General features: G+C 37.1%; 1 protein-coding gene across 13 annotated transcripts in view; it reads left to right on the top strand.

Annotated features, from left to right (window-relative positions):
• Positions 1-18,095, top strand: part of PARD3 (par-3 family cell polarity regulator) — a 446,652-nt gene that overhangs the window by 236,967 nt on the left and 191,590 nt on the right. For all 13 annotated transcript variants that reach the window (XM_050332175.1, XM_050332238.1, XM_050332169.1 and 10 more), the window contains 4 exons: positions 3,815-3,940; positions 5,315-5,697; positions 15,542-15,681; positions 17,193-17,321. In XM_050332175.1, the coding sequence (XP_050188132.1) occupies positions 3,815-3,940; positions 5,315-5,697; positions 15,542-15,681; positions 17,193-17,321 (778 nt within the window). The remainder of the gene's footprint in view (positions 1-3,814; positions 3,941-5,314; positions 5,698-15,541; positions 15,682-17,192; positions 17,322-18,095) is intronic.

Here is an 18,095-nt window from a genome sequence, read left to right as displayed (position 1 = left end):
AAATATATACTGACTTTTGTACTTTATACTAGATGAGTTTACAGGCTTTCAAAATTTATGTCTTCCTAATGTAGGAAACATAATATTGAAGGTGTAATAGAGCCACATCTCCACTTATCAGGATTAATGGTGGAAGCATATAGCAGGGAAAATAATCCAATTAGTCTTTAGATTATTACATATTTGCAATATCAAGTCTACTCTGTTTATCTCTAGTTAGTGCAACAACAAACATGAATTCCCCTACTGCCTTTTTTTAGAGTCATATTCTTACATCTAACCATAATATGCTGAAAAAATGCTGTAGGAAATTGGTAGGCTTTTGCAACTAAAATATTTAGGAACTACATTTTCTTCGAGTTCTAGTAGAGTTTCCTCTGCTCTGCAAAATCTCATTCTGGAAATTGTTTCTGGAACTGTGTCTAAAGGGATCTTTTGCCCCATGTCTTTATATAAAAATTAAATGAATTAAAAGGCACTGTGAGGATCCTGGTTTCAGATTTGACTCAGACTGTTCATCCAGCCTTGAATCTGTTCTCAGTGGCTTTAGCTTTATATGCCTTGGTTAACCTAGCCCTGACATTTGTTAAAAAGCAAAATCCTCGTGAGGACCATATGCTGAGTCTGAGATGAGCAGTCTTGCATTAGCAGAATTTGTAGCCTTTGTCTAATGAGATTATTTACAAATTTGACTGGTAGTTTGTTCATCTGTTACATTATTTTACTATTGGTTAGGATTAGTAACATTTTTACTAGATTTCAGAGCTTAGGTGAAGCACATTTGAGAAATTACAAACCATACGTAAAGGTGCATGTTGCAATATAAATTTAATATAACTTCGGAATGTGAAACAGTAAAAAAACAACATTTCAAGAAAAATGCTATGTCAAAACTATTGATAGAGCAATTACTTTGTAATCATAAGTACGTGGAGACATTGGGATGAACATAACCATATTATTTTGTACAGTGTACTATCTTTGTATTAACTTAGATTGTTATGCTTTGTGTAGATATTGTTTTAATATTTTGATTTTTTTTATATTTAACCATATGAACCAAACACCTGTTATTGTTACTAAGTGTCCTCTTGTGCAAGCACTACACGCACATCCAAATTCTGAATTGTCTTTGAGCATTGCAGAGAAGTGCCACTGCATCCAAAAGCTGTTGGGCATCAAGTGAAAGGAAAAAAGACATAATTCTTTCATCTTCCCTCAAATATTTTGATGGTTCTCTCTTTAATGTAGCATTCCCAATTTTATATTTTCTTGCCTCTCTCTTCCCTGTTTAGAGGTATCCGCTTCAGTAGCTTCCCTTTGTGGCTCAAAGACAGTCTCCCCAGACAAATTCATCAACTCACAAGTGAAAAAGTCATGAACTTGTTTTCTAACCCTTTGGTGTTCTATGTATCAAAACTGTATTTATGATATAAATAATACAGTGAAGGCATACAAGTATTTTTTATTTTTATCATTAATATTCCTGTTACTTCAGTTCTTTCTGCAACTATCACTCTACAATTTTTTTATAATTACGGATCAGTCTTCAAAATCCAAGACTGCCTTCAAAGCTTATTTTAGTGAACAGAATGAAAATAGGGATTTAATCGATATTTAAAAATTTGTTTTGTTTTACTCCTGTGACAGCATACCTTCATAATTATCAGAAAATTTTAGTACAATAAATGGAGCACAACGTTGTCATTAAGTTAGTGTGCCACTGTTGTGGACTTTTAGAATTTTTTGTCATGCAAACTATTAGAGGGTTGTGGGAAAGGCAAACAGAAACCCACTTAAAATATCTAGATAATACAAGGGACTTTGCTGCTTTGGTGAACAGGAAAAAAAGCAAGCAAGGAAGAATTGGTTTTGCTTTAGAAAATTAGGGAAAATTTAGTTTGCTTTTGTTAAATAATTTTCCTTTTTAATGAGAGTTGCTGAGTTGTTGGAAGGAATCCACAAATGGTAGAACTTTCCAGACACAAAGAAATCTTGTGATGGGGAGGGATAGAACTAGATTCAAACTAGTACTGATTGTGTTTTCCAGATTTTTTTTCTTTTTTTTATTTTCAGAAATGCATGTATTTTAGAGAAATGATACTTTATGGAATCCCCCTGTTCCTCATGCTCACCAGTGTTACTACAAAGAGACAGATAGCTAATTGCAGCAGCTGACCTGAACTCAAGTCCAGTCACAGTTAGTATCAGTTAATGTACTCAAGCAGTCCATTGGGAACCAAATGAGAGTGGAACAAGTTTTGCCTCTGATGGGACCCCAGATGGGTCAAAGGTGCAATTAATTATATGTTTGCACAACACTTCCTGTCAGTTGAAAGCGGAATAGTATCACTTAAATGTTAATGTCTGACTCAAGCTTCATTTGATGATTTGTTGTCAGAATGCTTTGTGTTGTTTTTCTCCTCACAGTCTGTTTACATGTTTAGATCCTTTCAGCATCATAATGTCTCTAGGTGGTTCCAAAGTGGAAATACTACTAGGATCATTTCTCTTGCTCTTCATCTGCCTTGTAGGAGAAAATGTATGACAGTTCTGTAAAATAAATGTCTCATTTGCATATGTTGGTGATAAATTGGTAAATGAAGAATTTAAAGTGGAAGAAATAAGTTAATTTTGCTTTTCTAACCTGTTTGATTAAGTGCTCAAGTGCATATATAACTTCTGAGCACATGAGGAATCCTTTTAAGCATCGTCGACTGCTCATTTACTTTGAGGTATGTGTGAACTGAAGTGCTGTGATCACTGAAAGTTTTTCTGCTAAAAGACATATGTGGTCTTGCAATTCCTGCTACACAACCAAGTGTTTTCCACACCATACCTTGAAATGACTTCTGAAAAAGTAATGCTGTTGACTTGAATGATGTGAATTTGACCCACTGATACATCCTGTGGGATTTCAATGCAAAGCTGATCTTCTTTAAAAAAAAATCAAGTGCAGTGTCCATGCAAGAATAATCCTGAAGATTGAGTCCTTCTTCAAACCTAGAGTTCAGGTATAAAAACATCACTGACTTTTCATACTATCCTGACAGTACCTCTGAAATCAGTATCAATTTTATAATTTCAAGTTGAATATTTTTTACCTTTTCTCTGTAAGAATGTCCTTAAGATGACACCGTGGGTAAGCACTAGACAGACATGACTAACTCATTGCACCGAAGCTATCAAATGGAAATTATATTCAGTTAATTATTTTAAGGTGCTGAATTAAAAAATGGCATTTAAGTTTTAATTTTCTCTTTACTGTTTAATAAAAAAAAAAGGTAAGATTTAAAAATAAAAGCATTTGGTTTGCATGAAGTTCCTGAATTCTCTATCCATTCCTTCATTATAGGCTGCTTATTACGTGAGATGACCCCACGTTTCACTTGCACAGAAGGAGTAGTGATGGCTGTGGTATTCTCTGCTAATTCAGAAGTTCATATTTTAAGTTGAACCTGTTCAACTTCAGTTAACTAACAGAAAAAATGCTGTCTCTCAGATGTGTGGTGGTTCTTTTAGCTCTTACTGCTCAGAAATCTTGGCCTTATGCAAGAACGGGCGTGCTATCATCACACTGCCTGTTGGTTCTTACTTTTGACATGCTTGATTCACTTAGGCTTTCTGTTTTATGGAAAAGGGATAATAATTCAGGTAATGCTTATAAGTTATTTGAAACTATGGTACCCTACTTCAAGGTAAAGATGGTTTAAAATGTAGCTTCTGTAGTGATTGTGATAAAACATTAAATCAGTAGGATATTCTATGTTGCAAATTATTCAAACAGTAATCATTTGTAATCTTAATATTCCAGAACCCTGGGGCTGCTGGTGAAGCGATTGGAGAAGGGTGGAAAAGCTGAACAAGAAAACCTTTTTCGTGAGAATGATTGTATTGTCAGGATTAATGATGGAGACCTTCGGAATAGGAGATTTGAACAGTAAGTGTTCTTACTACACGTTACGTTGCATTATTTGATCTTTAACACTGCACCTTGCAGTAATTTGAGGAAGGTAAGAAAAAAATCTTTAAGCTTGCCTTTCTAATAAAGAAAAGATACACTAAGGGACATTTGTGGTTTATATTTAGTCAGACTGAAAAAATTAAGGATAATTATTGTCATTAGAGTATATGCAATTCTCATTTGATTGGTTTTTGTACATCATAGATTTTTTTCTTACAGTGGTAAACTGTTTATCCTGAAATTCCCATATGAATTTTGCTCTTATACTTGCAATGCACCCTGTTCAATATAAGTGGACAGCATATTTTTAACATTTTAAAAATATGTGTGGTTTTGTGTGCGTGAGAACTGTAGGTACTATGTGCCGAAACTTCTTGGAGAAGTCTGAGAGATAAATATTTGCTCCGTTGTTGTCTGGTCTTGGTAGAATCCCGAAATGGTGAATTAGAAAGATGAAAGACTTTTAAGAATGAAATCAGGTTGTAGTTCACACACAGATAATCGAAAGAAAAAAACAGAAAAGAGGTATGCACAAAATGAGTAATTTCAAAGATGATAATAGTGTTCTGAAATCCATAACACGTTGAGGACCAAAGGAATATCATTTGTTCTGATAATTTTGTATTTAATGTATATTTGAAATGTGTTTTTAATTTCTTTGACTCTAACCTGAATTGGAACATAACCCTGTACCATATGGTTGAAAGCAGCTTGTCTCTGATTGTTCTATGGTTCTGAATCACAATCTGTAAAGTCTGTGAAGAGACTTGTTGACTTTGTATACTTTGGATCATGACCTAGAGCCCAATGTCTCTCTGTACAGGATTGAGCTTTTTTTTTCTATTTCTTTATGTTGTATTCTGAAAGACTACTGACTTAAAAAAATTAGAGTGTAAACTAGACTAGTTGCAAGACTGCATATAATCACCAAATTATGGAATACATAGTTTTTTTACAAAGTATAATTTTAATTCTAATAATTCTGTTGTCACTGTGATTACTGTTATCACAATTATTGCAATTAGCAAAGTTCAAAACAAAAGGGCACTGCAGTCCTGCTACAGAACTGTCTGCATTTCAAGACTGTGGTTAAAATTTTCGCCTTTCTGAATTCACTATTTGCTACATTAGTTGTTAAGCATATTTAACCGTTGTGTTGCCCTCAAGCAATAAACCTTAGCTAAAAGCAGACCAAATAGACTAGTGAACAGATTCAAGCTTTATGGTTTATGCTTGAGTGCAATGTGTCTGTCAGCTCGTGTTGCTTAATTAACATTAGTAATTATGCTTATAATGCCTTGTAGCCTGCCAGTCCTAATTTGCTAATTTTCTGTTCATTTTAAAACCTAGAGCACAGCATATGTTTCGCCAAGCCATGCGTACGCCGTTCATTTGGTTCCACGTGGTCCCTGCGGCAAATAAAGAGCAGTACGAACAGTTGTCCCAAAGCGAGAAGAACATGTACTACTCCAGCCGGTTCAGCCCCGATTCCCAGTATGCTGATGGGAAAAGTATTAACAATTCTGGACTTCACACGTTACAAAGAATGTCTCGAGCGGGTAACCAGTCCGATCAGACAGACTCCTACTCGCAGCTACCTCATAGTGTGAATTCATCAGGGAAACCACCCTCTGGCCTGGTACCATCACCTCAGAAAGTTCTCACCTCCACTGCAAACAGTGGGTATAACACCAAAAAAATAGGGAAGAGGCTCAGTATACAGCTAAGAAAAGGTAAGACGCTAGTGCACTCCTCATGTAGCGTGAGGTGTGTGTGTGTAGTGCATGCAGGTGTGCCCAGTGCCATTGTGTTGGGCAGGATGGCTGATAAGAGCACGGGGGGTGCAATGGATTGATTTTGGAAGCCAAGGCACTGAGTACCTTTCCTCCTTGATAGCAGGCCCAGGAGTCCCACCCTGCATTCAGTGTGTGAAGTGTGTTTCCAAAAGGCCATTTTGAGGAGTGCTTTAACATTGTTTTCTGTCTCTCAGATAATAAGGAAATGCAGTAAGTGCCTCAAATTCTGTTGGCCAAGACCCACAGAGTGGTGAATTATTTAATATAAACAACTAAGCTAAAATGGCCCATATTCTGTACTTTGCAGTTATCACGACTTTTTAAATTGAGTAACTCTTTTTTGCCTTTACATTTTAAAAACTGGTTTTGATCCAGTTGGTAAATTGAACTTTCTAATTTCCAGTTAAATCTTTTCTTTATTCCACTGAGATGTGAAAACCTTTGGTTAAAATGTAATGTGATATTTCCTATCTTGGCCCTTATGCTAATGTAATTTGAATGGGGATAAGACACTATTTAAAGTGGTTTGTGCTTATCTCAACATCAGTGTTATATGTGCACAAGTAGATGTGTTGGTACATCTGTGGAATTTTTATGATGTGAGAATAGTTGGTATTTTTGTGTAGTTACCATTTACCATCTAGATGCTTTTAAGACAGTTTGAACCGTAATAAAAAGATATTGAGATGGAAGTATTTCTTAGCTCTTGGGAAATGATTTTTGTGAAGGATTATAGATACTGTAAACTTTATGATATTAAAATGAGCATGCTTAATGTTAGATATAATTTGGTCTCCAGCAGTAAGAATAAGGTTTACATTACACAACAAAAAGTTTACCAATATGACAGTTTTCTTCATGAACTCAGAGTATATTCCCCTTAAGATATTATAAGTGCTAATGCTAATAACATTTATTAATTAATGTTTTTATTGAAGACAATGCATCAAATGGTAGAGATTTTACAGTTTTACAGGTACCAGGCTACTTGTCAAATTATCGTTCTGCTTTCCTTTCTTTGAACTTCACATGAACCACCAGATTGCTTCTTTCTGGTTGCTGAATTTTAAGCTCTACAAACTTGGATGACATAAGGTTGAGTTGACAGTTTGCTTCTGTTGTTGATGCTCCTTCAAGAATTTCTTTAGGCCATCAGCTCAGATCAGCCTTCTTGGAAAAACTTATTGTTACTGGTTGAGTAAGGAATCAGTGTGCTTATGAATATACTCTCAGTCACTACAGTGATTTTTACCTTTTTTTTTTTTTTTTTTTTTTTTTTTTTTTGTGTCTGTGGAAGCCTGTAGAAATATTACTCGGATAACAAATTAAAGAATTCATAGCAGGAGTAGAAATAAGCCTTTCATATAATTTAAAAGCAGCAAAAATGAATATAGAATATGGGACCACAACATTTTTGCATGAAACAAATATGGTGTTATAGCTGCTCATAAAATACAAGAATATAATTTTGGTGTGTTATGGATTTTTCAACTGTGATATGTTGTTGTATTTTGGTCATCTTGCAGAGGATACTGTTTCATAAATACTTCCCCCAAGGGCTATAACATAATTTATCCTTACTGGCACCAATACATTAGATGGGTTTGGAGTAAAGGAGATGCATGTTGATGAAAAATTATCTCTAATATACATCTACTTCATACCAGAGAAGTTTGATGGCTCTTACACGAGTAAAAGCTTTGCAGTCCATTTCTAGAATATATTTCAGAAGTTTGAAGTGCGTATTTTTTCCTAACAGTTTGCTTATTTGAGAATACTGCTTATGATGAAATGGCACCTAGCTCAGACTACAGGCAGAGATAAAAACTGTGTTTATGCACAGCAAAATTAAAGAAAAATGTGCATGAGGAAGGATGTCTTTTTATCATATCCATCCTTCATTTGTTAATATCCAGTGTAGAAAAAAGCATGTCCTCCCATTTCAGCTTTCATTTGGCCACTCTTGAGAACGTACATGAGCAACAATGCAGCAAAACACTTAGAGATGCCTCCAAGTAGTTTGTTGTAAATATGAATGCAGTAGGGATGTTGATTGTCTTGATGATTCTCTCTAATGAAGGATGTTGCAATAATACAGGCTTTATAGATATTTAACAAATGTGCATGTTTGTAGCTGACAGGCAGCAATTGTTTCACCAGTCACCATCATTACTTTAAAAACTGCATTAAGGCATACAAGCATGCAAGATGTATTTAAATTCACTTTTGATTTAACCTGTACATTCTGATTACACAGGTAGTACATGAGAATTGATTCATTTTCAATACAGACAGACCTTCTTTATTACAGCTGTGTTTCTTTATATTGCATGAGCTTTATTATATAGGATGACATGCTAAGATAACCCTACAGCATGTGCTTCTGTAATTATGATTTCTTAATATTTATTGCTGTTTTGGCATTTTAAAATAACCTGAACTTTCATAGGATTTAGCTGTTTAATAAAGTCAGAAGAGAAGGTCAGTCATATGTTTCAGTCAATGCAGAATGTTTGTTGGCTTTTCTAAATGAAAATGGATATCTGTTTATCTTGCCTTAAAGGTCAGGGCCTGAACTTTTAGCATATAGATGTAGGGGTTATTGCTGATATTCTAATGCCATTAAGGCTGTATAACAGTCTAGCTTAATAGTTCACACAAATTAAGATAGTGCAAGACATGACAGTGAGCCTGTATTTATATATATTTTGGTGTAAACTGATACACAGGAAGTATAAATAAATAAAAATGGTTCTTTGCAGCTGATGAATAAAGAAAATAAGACCACGGATATAACACGGATATAACAGAGTGTTAGGACAAACTTTGACCTCATATACACCAGGACACTCCCAGAGTCTTTCTTCTTTGGTTGCAAGGCTTTGAGCCACTGCAACTGAGAGGAATTGAGTCCACCCTTATAAATAATGAATAAGCAATTATGCAGCAAATGAGTCTAAGGCTCAGTCTTTGAGCACTTAGTAACTCACAGCATTTAGCCTGATACTCACTAAAGCATTTAAAAGACTTCATTCCGTTGGACATTGTGTTTCTCAGATTTCATATATAATGGTTTTGACACCGCTGTACTAAGACAAACCTGAAGGACTCAATCTGTAAATTAACTTCATCTTACCTGATTGGCCTTAGTACAATGCTTATTGCATCATATAATTTCTATCTATAACTACATATTTATCTAGATAAATTAAATATCTAATTCTTGAAGTAAAACATCAAAACTGAGCTCACATTTTTTCAGTTTGTCCTAATTCTACCAAATATTTTACTCAATTTTCATCTGAGGTATTCAGTGAATCAGGACCACGTCTCCCTGCTTTCAGAGGGTGACTTAGCTACTGACCATGGGAATTGTGATCATCTCTTCCTTTTTGGCCCAAAGAATATTTCTCTCTTGCAAAACAGTATAGCTTCTAGGGAAAGAAGTGACAGAGCTATAGGATACCTTACAGCAGGAAAGCTGTAGCAATTACCAAGTTCATCACAGAAAGGACATAGCATCTGTGTTCTAGGAAATGGTGAGTCCTGAAACAAAGAAGGCACCTCTAAGCACTGCAACAAAAAAAAAAAATGCTTGAATTGTAGATTTGAGCAGGATTACAAGACTCTTTGCTCTTCACAATTTCTTATTGGGTTCCTGTTTGGCTTGCTGGCTTTTTGTGGTTAATAATGCTCCATCTTACATACAGAGACAATCTGAAGCACTGCAAGTCCCACCAGGTGACTGGGCATTGAGTGCTATAACATGGTGACATTCATCCCTGCTGTGCCCAAATTCTTTTCTGCAAGAAGTCATTAGAGACAAAAATAAGATGCCATGGCTAGTTTGGGAGGAAGCTAATTTAAAATTGCATCATGTTTGCTCTGGAGTAGGGCACATCTATGGACAATTACTAGTTTTACTTGGGTTCATATAGCACAATATACAAGAGAGGACCCTGAACTTGTCTGTAAGATATCCTGCATCATGTATCTGAAGTGTACAGATTTACATGCATTTTTCATCATACTCTCCTGTTTTCCCCACACAGTTTCTTGAGCCAGACTTTGAACTGACATTTAAAATTTTTGTTTAAAATTGCTTTTGAAGTGATATGTTCTCTTCGAATTCTTGTTCAGATACAGTAAGGGTGTTTGTCACTTTAGAAGTGAAGCATGCAGATTCCTAAATTACCTCGATGACCTTGGGAAATGAGACTCAAAAGTGAGGCAAATAATTTTGGGTATTATTAGTCACTGAAGAACCATAAAGTGCATCAAGTTTCATCTTTCCATTTTTTAAAACCACTTCTGATCACTATTAGCAGGCAGTAGCAAAAAGGGAAAAGAATGTTTCTATTAGGTTGATCAAAGATCTTCTTGAGAAGTCTGAGCTTGGCTTGGAAAAAAACCCACACTTGTTCCAAATCACTCAACTACATACAAGTGGGCATGCAATTAGTCTTGATTGTGCATGTAGCTGCAGAAATTTTATAGACAGCTGAGCAGTCAGCCTTCTAAGCAGTCATTTGCATGTGTAGTTAGCCTGACTACATGTGCACAAATTCTGAAAATATGGGGCATAAACTAGGAGCAGTAAAATGGTCTTGGTTAGCTCAGTGAAGCCCCTTACAATAAGGAGAACATGTTTGCTGTTCAGCTCTTGCAACATAAAATACTAGGAAAATTATTTTAGTAGTCTCTTCTCTGTACACGAATCTCCAGAAAGAGTCTCCTGTGAAAAAGCAGGGAGTTGAAATGCTTGGAAGGGCAGTGTCTTCTCCAATTATTGTCAGAGGGCATTTGGCCCTTCTGCTTAGTTTTATTGTAATGTTCTCTCTCTCCTTATTCTGAGTCCATTTATAATCTAGTACTTTCATTAAGTGAGGATGCTTTATTTTATAACTTTTGTGATTTTGTGTCACACACTGTTTATATATGCAACCAACCTTTCTTTACTGTTTTAGGAAAGGGAGAATGTGTTCTTTGTCTTTCATGAAGAATCCACACTTTTCCTTAATAATCCTTTAGTTGTAGATGTGAGCAGGATTATGAGATCAGAGGACTGTTCACTGACATGAATTTTCCATATTCAGGTTGTTCTGAAATGTTCTCTGCCTCTGTGAAATGTTTTTGCCTCTCTTGTTTGTGTAGGGTTTTTAAATTTTTTTTAATTCAGAAAGATCCATATTGAACTACCTTAGAAATCATCTGTATTTTCTTAAATTAGAAGAGAAGGAAGAGCAGGATTTACTTCTAGCTCTGCTTGCAGTCCTGAAGGGGAAGACAATTGTAAGGGAAGTGTCATAAGACATTGACGTGTAGGTCCTTCAGTTGTTCCTTATTGGTCTCTGAAACAATATCCTTTTGAGAGGGATGTGAAAACACTACAGGCAGTGCAGAGGTGATGCTTGGTTTTTTGTGTTGTATCCTGTCAGTGTTTCTATCTAGCAGCATGTTTTGCTGCTGAGAATTTAGACCTGCAGCTGGTTCTGGGTGAGGAATGCACAAGTTTTCGTACAGAACAGTCTTAGGAAAACAGAAACATTATGCCAGACACACTCTTTCCACAATGAAGAAGGTAATCCCAGCATTAGTGAGAAATTAAGTACTTTGTCATTGGGAGGTAAGAAAGTCTAGTAGCCTGTAGTAAAATTTTTGACATCCTGTCAGTTTATGATCAGACTGCTTCCAAATAAAATGATGTTAATTTTGAAAATACGTTTAATTAAATTATATGAAAGGATCTCCTCTACCCTGTTTTAATTGCTACCAGAACTTTTTTCCTCCAACTCTCCACCAACTGAAGCGTCAAATCTGCCCCTCTTCTGTTTGTGCAAAATAGTTCTTTTACCATTGTAACTGCCCTTTCTATTAATCTAAAACTACTTTGTCTTCAGCTCAGAGCTGGCTGAGCTCTTGAGGGTAATGCGACCTCAGAAGGCGTGTTCAGCATCACATTCAAGAAAAAAGGGGAGCTCTAACTTGTCGAGAGAGCTGCTGATTTATCAAAGAAGCCTAAGAATTTGAATTACACAAATTAGTGGGTAATTTTTAAATGTTATTATCACTCGGTGTAATTTGATCGTTGAGTTGACAGCTATGGAGGGAGGAAAATGTTTTCTACCCTTTCTAAAATCTACCCTTTTAAAATCTTTAAGAAATTAAAGTGAACATAACCGAAATAACCTAAACATTGCAAAATGAAGTTTTGTGTAGGATGACTCCCATGTTTTCAAAAATATGGAAATTTCTTCTGTTTTCTACTCATGTTGTGGTTCTGCCTGTATGTGTGTCCAGTCTCTCCTGTATTACTACTATAAATGAGAAATATCAGAGAAGCATACAGTGTGTTTGCACAGTTACCTCATTATTATAATGCAGTTTTACAGCCTAAGAACTGAAAACGCTTTAGCAGCAGGAAGATATTAAGATCTTATATGCATTTCTATCAACAGGAGAATGGAAATGCATGGAGTAGAGATAACTAAATCAGTTGTGTGTATAAAAAGAAAAAAAAATTAAAATCAATTCAGTCGCAGAAGTCGTATTTATTTTTGGCCTCGGTTGGATGTATCCATTTATTTCCCAGTCTTGTGAACATCTAATTTATATATAATAAGCACAGGAGCTTATGAAGCTGTATCCTACAGCTAAGAGCAGCTATGGTGCATGAATAGCAGATTGAATGAGAGAAAAGGTAAAAGGAAAATAGCACCCAAAAGCTGCCTCATGCAAAGCTGCACAGAGCATCATAATAAAACACAGCCCAGTTGAGGGCCCTTCTTTCCACAGAAACAAGTAATTGGAATTTTCTTCTGCTAATGTCTGGGCTCAGTGTGGATTTGTGGTATTCTGCAGGCTTTGGTAAAGGCTTTCTGGAGATTTGACAGCAGAAAATGCCACAGTCCAAATTTATATCCTGTGTGCATTTGTAATGTGAACGTTTCAACTGCTGTTTTTTCCATGGGGGTTTGAAGTGGAGTGTGTGAACCAGACATCTGTAATGAAGCTGTAATCAGGCTATGGGGATTAAGCTTATTAATAATGAAATATTGTCCTGGGAGTGCGTTCCTGTTCAGATATTACTTTAGAAATTTTAGCAGACAAAACCTGTACTCAAAGTGCAATATTCAACACAGATCCTTATAATGAGGAAAAGATAAATTCCATAAAAATATGAGATGTGCCTTAAAAAATCCTTATACAGATCATTTTCTATGTTGCTGGGAGTTAAAGGACTCTATGAATGTTTGAAGCATCATTAAAATTGTGAGGTCTCCTAAGTAAAAAATGGATGTTATGAGATCTAATACCCTTTTTTTTTCTTCTCTGTGTAACAGCACTGATAAATTTTATATTGGCCTGAAAGTGGATGAAGACTTTCAAATTCAAATGTCAGCTATCTCAAATGCTGCAGAAGGAAGGGAAGTTGTCTCATGACAGTTAGCCTAGAGGAATTGATCCAAATTTCCTGAACAATAAGAATTGCATGCCCTTACTGTGTATACAGGAATATTTAGTTATGTTCTAGATGAAGATTTTAAAAGGTTGTATTACGCCCAGCCCTGTCACCTGTGTCAATTTACTTCATAACATGATTAACATCTTGATAATAAAATGTACTGTACTAGATTTTAATCAAATATCATTGTGCAGATTTCAGAAACCTGTAGGTAGACTAGTTGTGACTGTATTTGAATTCTGTTTTCTTTTCATGTGTGAATATTAACCTGATCAACAAAAAAGTAGACTTAACAAATGAGCATGAGGAACAGTAAGACAGAAATTAATTCAGGCTTTAACACTACGGTGAGTTGACCCTGGATGGACACCAGGTGCCTACCAAGCAGCTCTATCACTCACCATCCTCAGCTTGTCAAGGGAGGGAAAATATAGTAAAAGTCTTGTGAGTCAAGATAAGAACAGGGAAGATCACTCAACAATAACTGTCACAGGCAAAACAGGCTTCACTTGGGGAAACTAATTGAATTTATTACCAATCAAATCTCAGTAGGGTAGTGAGAAATAAAAGTTTTAAAACACCTTCCCTCTACCCCTCACTTCTTCGCATGAATTCTTTACCTCCTCTCCCCAGAGGCACAGGGGGATGGAGAATGGGGTCTGCAGTCAGTTCATCACACATTGGCACTCCTTTGTCCTCACAGGGAGAACTCCTCACAGTCTTCCCCTGCTGCAGGCTGGGATCCTTCCCACAGGAGACAGTCCTCCACCAGTATCTCCAACATGGGTCCTTCCCACGGGCTGCAGTTCTTCTGTTCCAGTGTAGGGCCCTTCCCTGGGGTGCAGTCCTTCAGGAACAGGGACCTCCAGCATGGGTCCCCCACTGGTCCCACCACCAAACCTGTTCCAGCGGGGGCTTCTCTCCATGGGGCCACAATTCCTGCCAGGAGCCTCCTCCATGCTGGGCTTCTAACAGGTCACAGCCCTCCTTGGGCATCCCTCTACTCTGATGTGTGGGGTCCTCCACAGGCTGCAGGTGGATTTCTGCTACACTGTGGTCTGCAGGGGGACAACCTGCTTGACCATGGGCTTCACCTTGGCCTTCAGGGAAATCTGTGCTCTGGAACCTGGACTACCTCCTCCCCCTCCTTCTGCACTGATCTTGGGACCTGCAGAGCTCTTTTTCTCAGTCTTCTCTCTGGCTGCTGTTGTGCAGTTGTTTTTTTCCCCTTCTTAAATATGTTACCACCTGAGATGTTTGAAATGGAAGTTGTAGGTGCTACCAGTCTGTTGGGGTGCTCTCTGCTGCATGGCCATCTGGTGTCATGCTAGATTAAGTGTCTATTACACTTGATGTGTAATGTTGGGAAGGCAGGGAGTGACAGTTTTCAACCTATAGTGTCAGGGTTTGTTGCTAACACTGGACAAATTGCATCAAAGAGAGGATCAGAAATGAGCTTTATGCATAGTAGGAAAGACTTCTGTTTGCCCTCTCAGCTTTTGAATTCCAGAGCTGGTGGTACCCTTCATTGATCAGTTGTGGACATAATTTCTCTTAAATACAAGTCTCATTTGCTGTCTTGACTGGACACCCTCTCTGAATTTCTCCAGGTCATCTTAAATGCCTCTGTTTTGCTTCAGTCTGTTTTAGCCAAATGTAGTCAGTCACCTGGATGTACAGCAGGACATCTCAGCAGAAGTGGCAGCCTGGTTCGCTCCCTGCCTGCACAGCAGACCGTGGGGTGGAACCCAACGAGAGCTGGGGTGAAGCCCTGGGGCAGAGGAGCTATCGAAAGAAAACAGACTGAGGTCCCTCAGAGCAGAAGAAATGAGACCACTGAGCTCCAGTTCTGTCACCTGCCAGTGTCCATAAGTAGCTGACAAAGTCCCATAGCCAGCAGCATTGGCTGACTGTCGCTGTTGAAAGTACTGCAAAAGAGAAAGAAAGGATCATTGATGAGATCCAGATTGACAAGGGGGAAGACAGTGATAGGATATCAGATATGCTTTTGTTCTGATTCCTTGTCACTTAGCTCATCTGAAATAGAAAGTCGAAAATATGGCAATGACTTGGAAATCATCAGAACAGCAAGTTGCAGGGAGGGCCTGCTGAGCCACCTGTGCCCAGACTCAGTGCTTCACTTATAGCCTCCTTATAGATGCATTTTGTTTTCTTTTTTTTGCCATGCAGTAATTCTTACATCTTACATGTATTTTCATGGATTGCATCAGCGAGGTATACGTACATTCTACTCAGTAAAAATAATATGTAATACAAAATGTGCATTTTAACTAGCAGTGTACATTCCTTGTGCAGGTACAGAAGGCTTGGGATTTAGCATTACTTCAAGAGATGTCCCAATTGGTGGCTCTGCTCCAATTTATGTGAAAAACATCCTTCCGAGAGGTGCAGCTATTCAAGATGGGAGACTAAAAGCTGGAGACCGATTAATTGAGGTAAGGAAATGTTATGCATTGTTTGTCTGTGTTTTGGCACGTGCCCACACACTACTTTGCTTCCAAAGGCTTGTATATTTTATGTTATAGGAAAAGGTTTCCTTCTTTTTCCTTTTTTTTTTGTGTTTTTTTTTTGTTTTGTTTTGTTTTGGTTTTTTTTGTTTGTTTGTTTGTTGGTTTTGTTTTGTTCTTTTTTCTTTTTATTTTTGGCTTTATTTTTTAGGTAAGAGTACATAACCATTTAAAGAGCTGGACCCAGACATACTATAAAAACATGAGTTTACATGTCCTTATGTGAATATACTGTCATAGTCTTTCATTGCTGCTTAGGAACGAATCGAAGCAAAGCGATTGTTACCTAGTAGGTAAAATTAAATCAGCATGGAGTGACAGACCAGAAATTATCAAAGATGTTGCCAAGTATGGAAGGCAATGCCCTGAAAAGGTTTAGTGAATTAACTGAAAGGAATATAAGAGGAGGGCAGTCCTACAGAGAATCAAGGCCACTTCCCTCCTGATGGAAGGATGTCCTCAAGGGAACAAAATTTCTCTTAGATAGGTGCACCGCAGAGATCTTTCTGCAAATCTAGCTGGAGTGATATAAGATGTTACCACCCACAGCTCTTCATTGCTGTCCCTAAGCCAAATGACACTGGAAGTACTGCTGAGCCTGTAACTGCCTCTCAGTGCCCTAACTTCACTTTACTGCAAAATTGGCCAAGTCAGCTTGAATTGTTGCTGGAGGATAGCCCTCTGTAATTACTGTAATTCAAGGTAACCCAGATGACTTGAGTAGAAGGGGACTGAGAAGCATTTAAGATGACAGCTATGGCATCTCAACAGTGTGAGCTATGATCTCTTACGAGGGGAAGGAAAAAGATGGTTTGCTGACTCCTGAGCACCATGCTCACTTGCTTAGCACCGTTAGTTGATTTGCCTTCATTTCCAAAACGTTTCTGAACAGGCAAGCCTGAGATTACTTGGTCTTTCTCTGGCTTCTCCCGTGCTGATGTTAGCTCATACAGTGGGAAATTCTGCATGTATATCCCATACCTGTCTGTCCTGATAAGTGGCATGTGGAGGCTGAGGGACTGGATCACTGAACAGAGGCAAGATAAAGAGTAGCTACCCCAAAGTTATTCAGGGAAAAAATTACTTTCTACTGTTGACACAATTTGTTGTGCAAGATATATTTGGAAGGTAGGTATAACACCAAGGCATGTGGAAACAGGACCAGTTTTGGATCATAAATTGATTTTCCCAAAAGATTATTATGCAGAAATTCTTGTAAGAAATAGTGGTAGATGGGATTAGTTGGCCTTAGAGTACGCTGGACTATACTGTTGCTGCTGAAAAGTAGTGAAGTATAGCTGTCTGCCTTGTTATTGGTATTTGTATGGGAGCGATGGCCATTTAATTAGTTCTATTAAGTGAAAGCTGTAATGTGAGCTAACAAGCAGGTTGCTCCAGTGAGGGTTTTTTAATACTCTTTTTTTTTCTGTGTGTCACAGGTAAATGGAGTTGATTTAACAGGCAAAACTCAAGAAGAAGTTGTGTCCTTGCTGCGAAGCACCAAGATGGGAGGGACTGTTGGCCTTTTGATTTTTCGACAGGAAGAAACATTCCATCCAAGGGAACTGGTGCGTAAAATAGAGAGCAGCTAAGAGATTTAGATGAGTATGAGCAAATGATTTGATCTTGTCACCTGCTAGTAAACATGCCTGGCCAGCACTGAATATAAGGAAAAGAAAAAAAAGCTTTTTTGTTTTATTTAAAATATTTTACATGCATGTTTTATATTTTCTTCAAGATCTGCTATTGGAATTAAGTATTTTTTGGTACTGTATAAGTGAGAGCTTTATTTTGAGTGAAAATGTTTATAGAAGAAGGTATTGCATAGACTTTATTTGGATGCATGCAGACAATTAGATTATTTCATATCTTTCATAAGGACAAATCTATGTTTGAAAGCCTGCCATTTTTCCCACTACCTGCTCAAAAATATGTTTTAGAGCATATAATATTATTCCAAAACAGGATATGTAAATACTTTTCTATCCAAAAATCGAAGATATAAGAAATAGTTGCCTTTTTTGAATATAAATGCAATCTCTGTGGAATGGAAACCCTGCAGTTATTAATTTAGCAGGGCAATTCAGAAGATGTTTCTGAGAAATTTACATTAAATAGAAATAAAATGATGTTTCATACTGTCCCTGCTCCACTTGCATAGTGTATACAGATATTTCTCTGATAATTATTCAAGATAAATTCTGTTATGAAAAGGTAGACTGTAAATTGTAGCAGTCTTACTTTGTTCTGTACTCAATTAAACTGCTGAACTTATTTAATATTTGTATTATTGTAGCTATATATAGCTCTAAAAATAACTTATTTGGCTGCATTATTGTGAG

The sequence above is a fragment of the Myiozetetes cayanensis genome, unplaced genomic scaffold, assembly GCF_022539395.1.
Source record: "Myiozetetes cayanensis isolate MyiCay16 unplaced genomic scaffold, myiCay2020 scf1, whole genome shotgun sequence".
NCBI classification, from domain to species: domain Eukaryota; kingdom Metazoa; phylum Chordata; class Aves; order Passeriformes; family Tyrannidae; genus Myiozetetes; species Myiozetetes cayanensis.
This window is presented reverse-complemented; position numbering and strand designations above follow the sequence as displayed.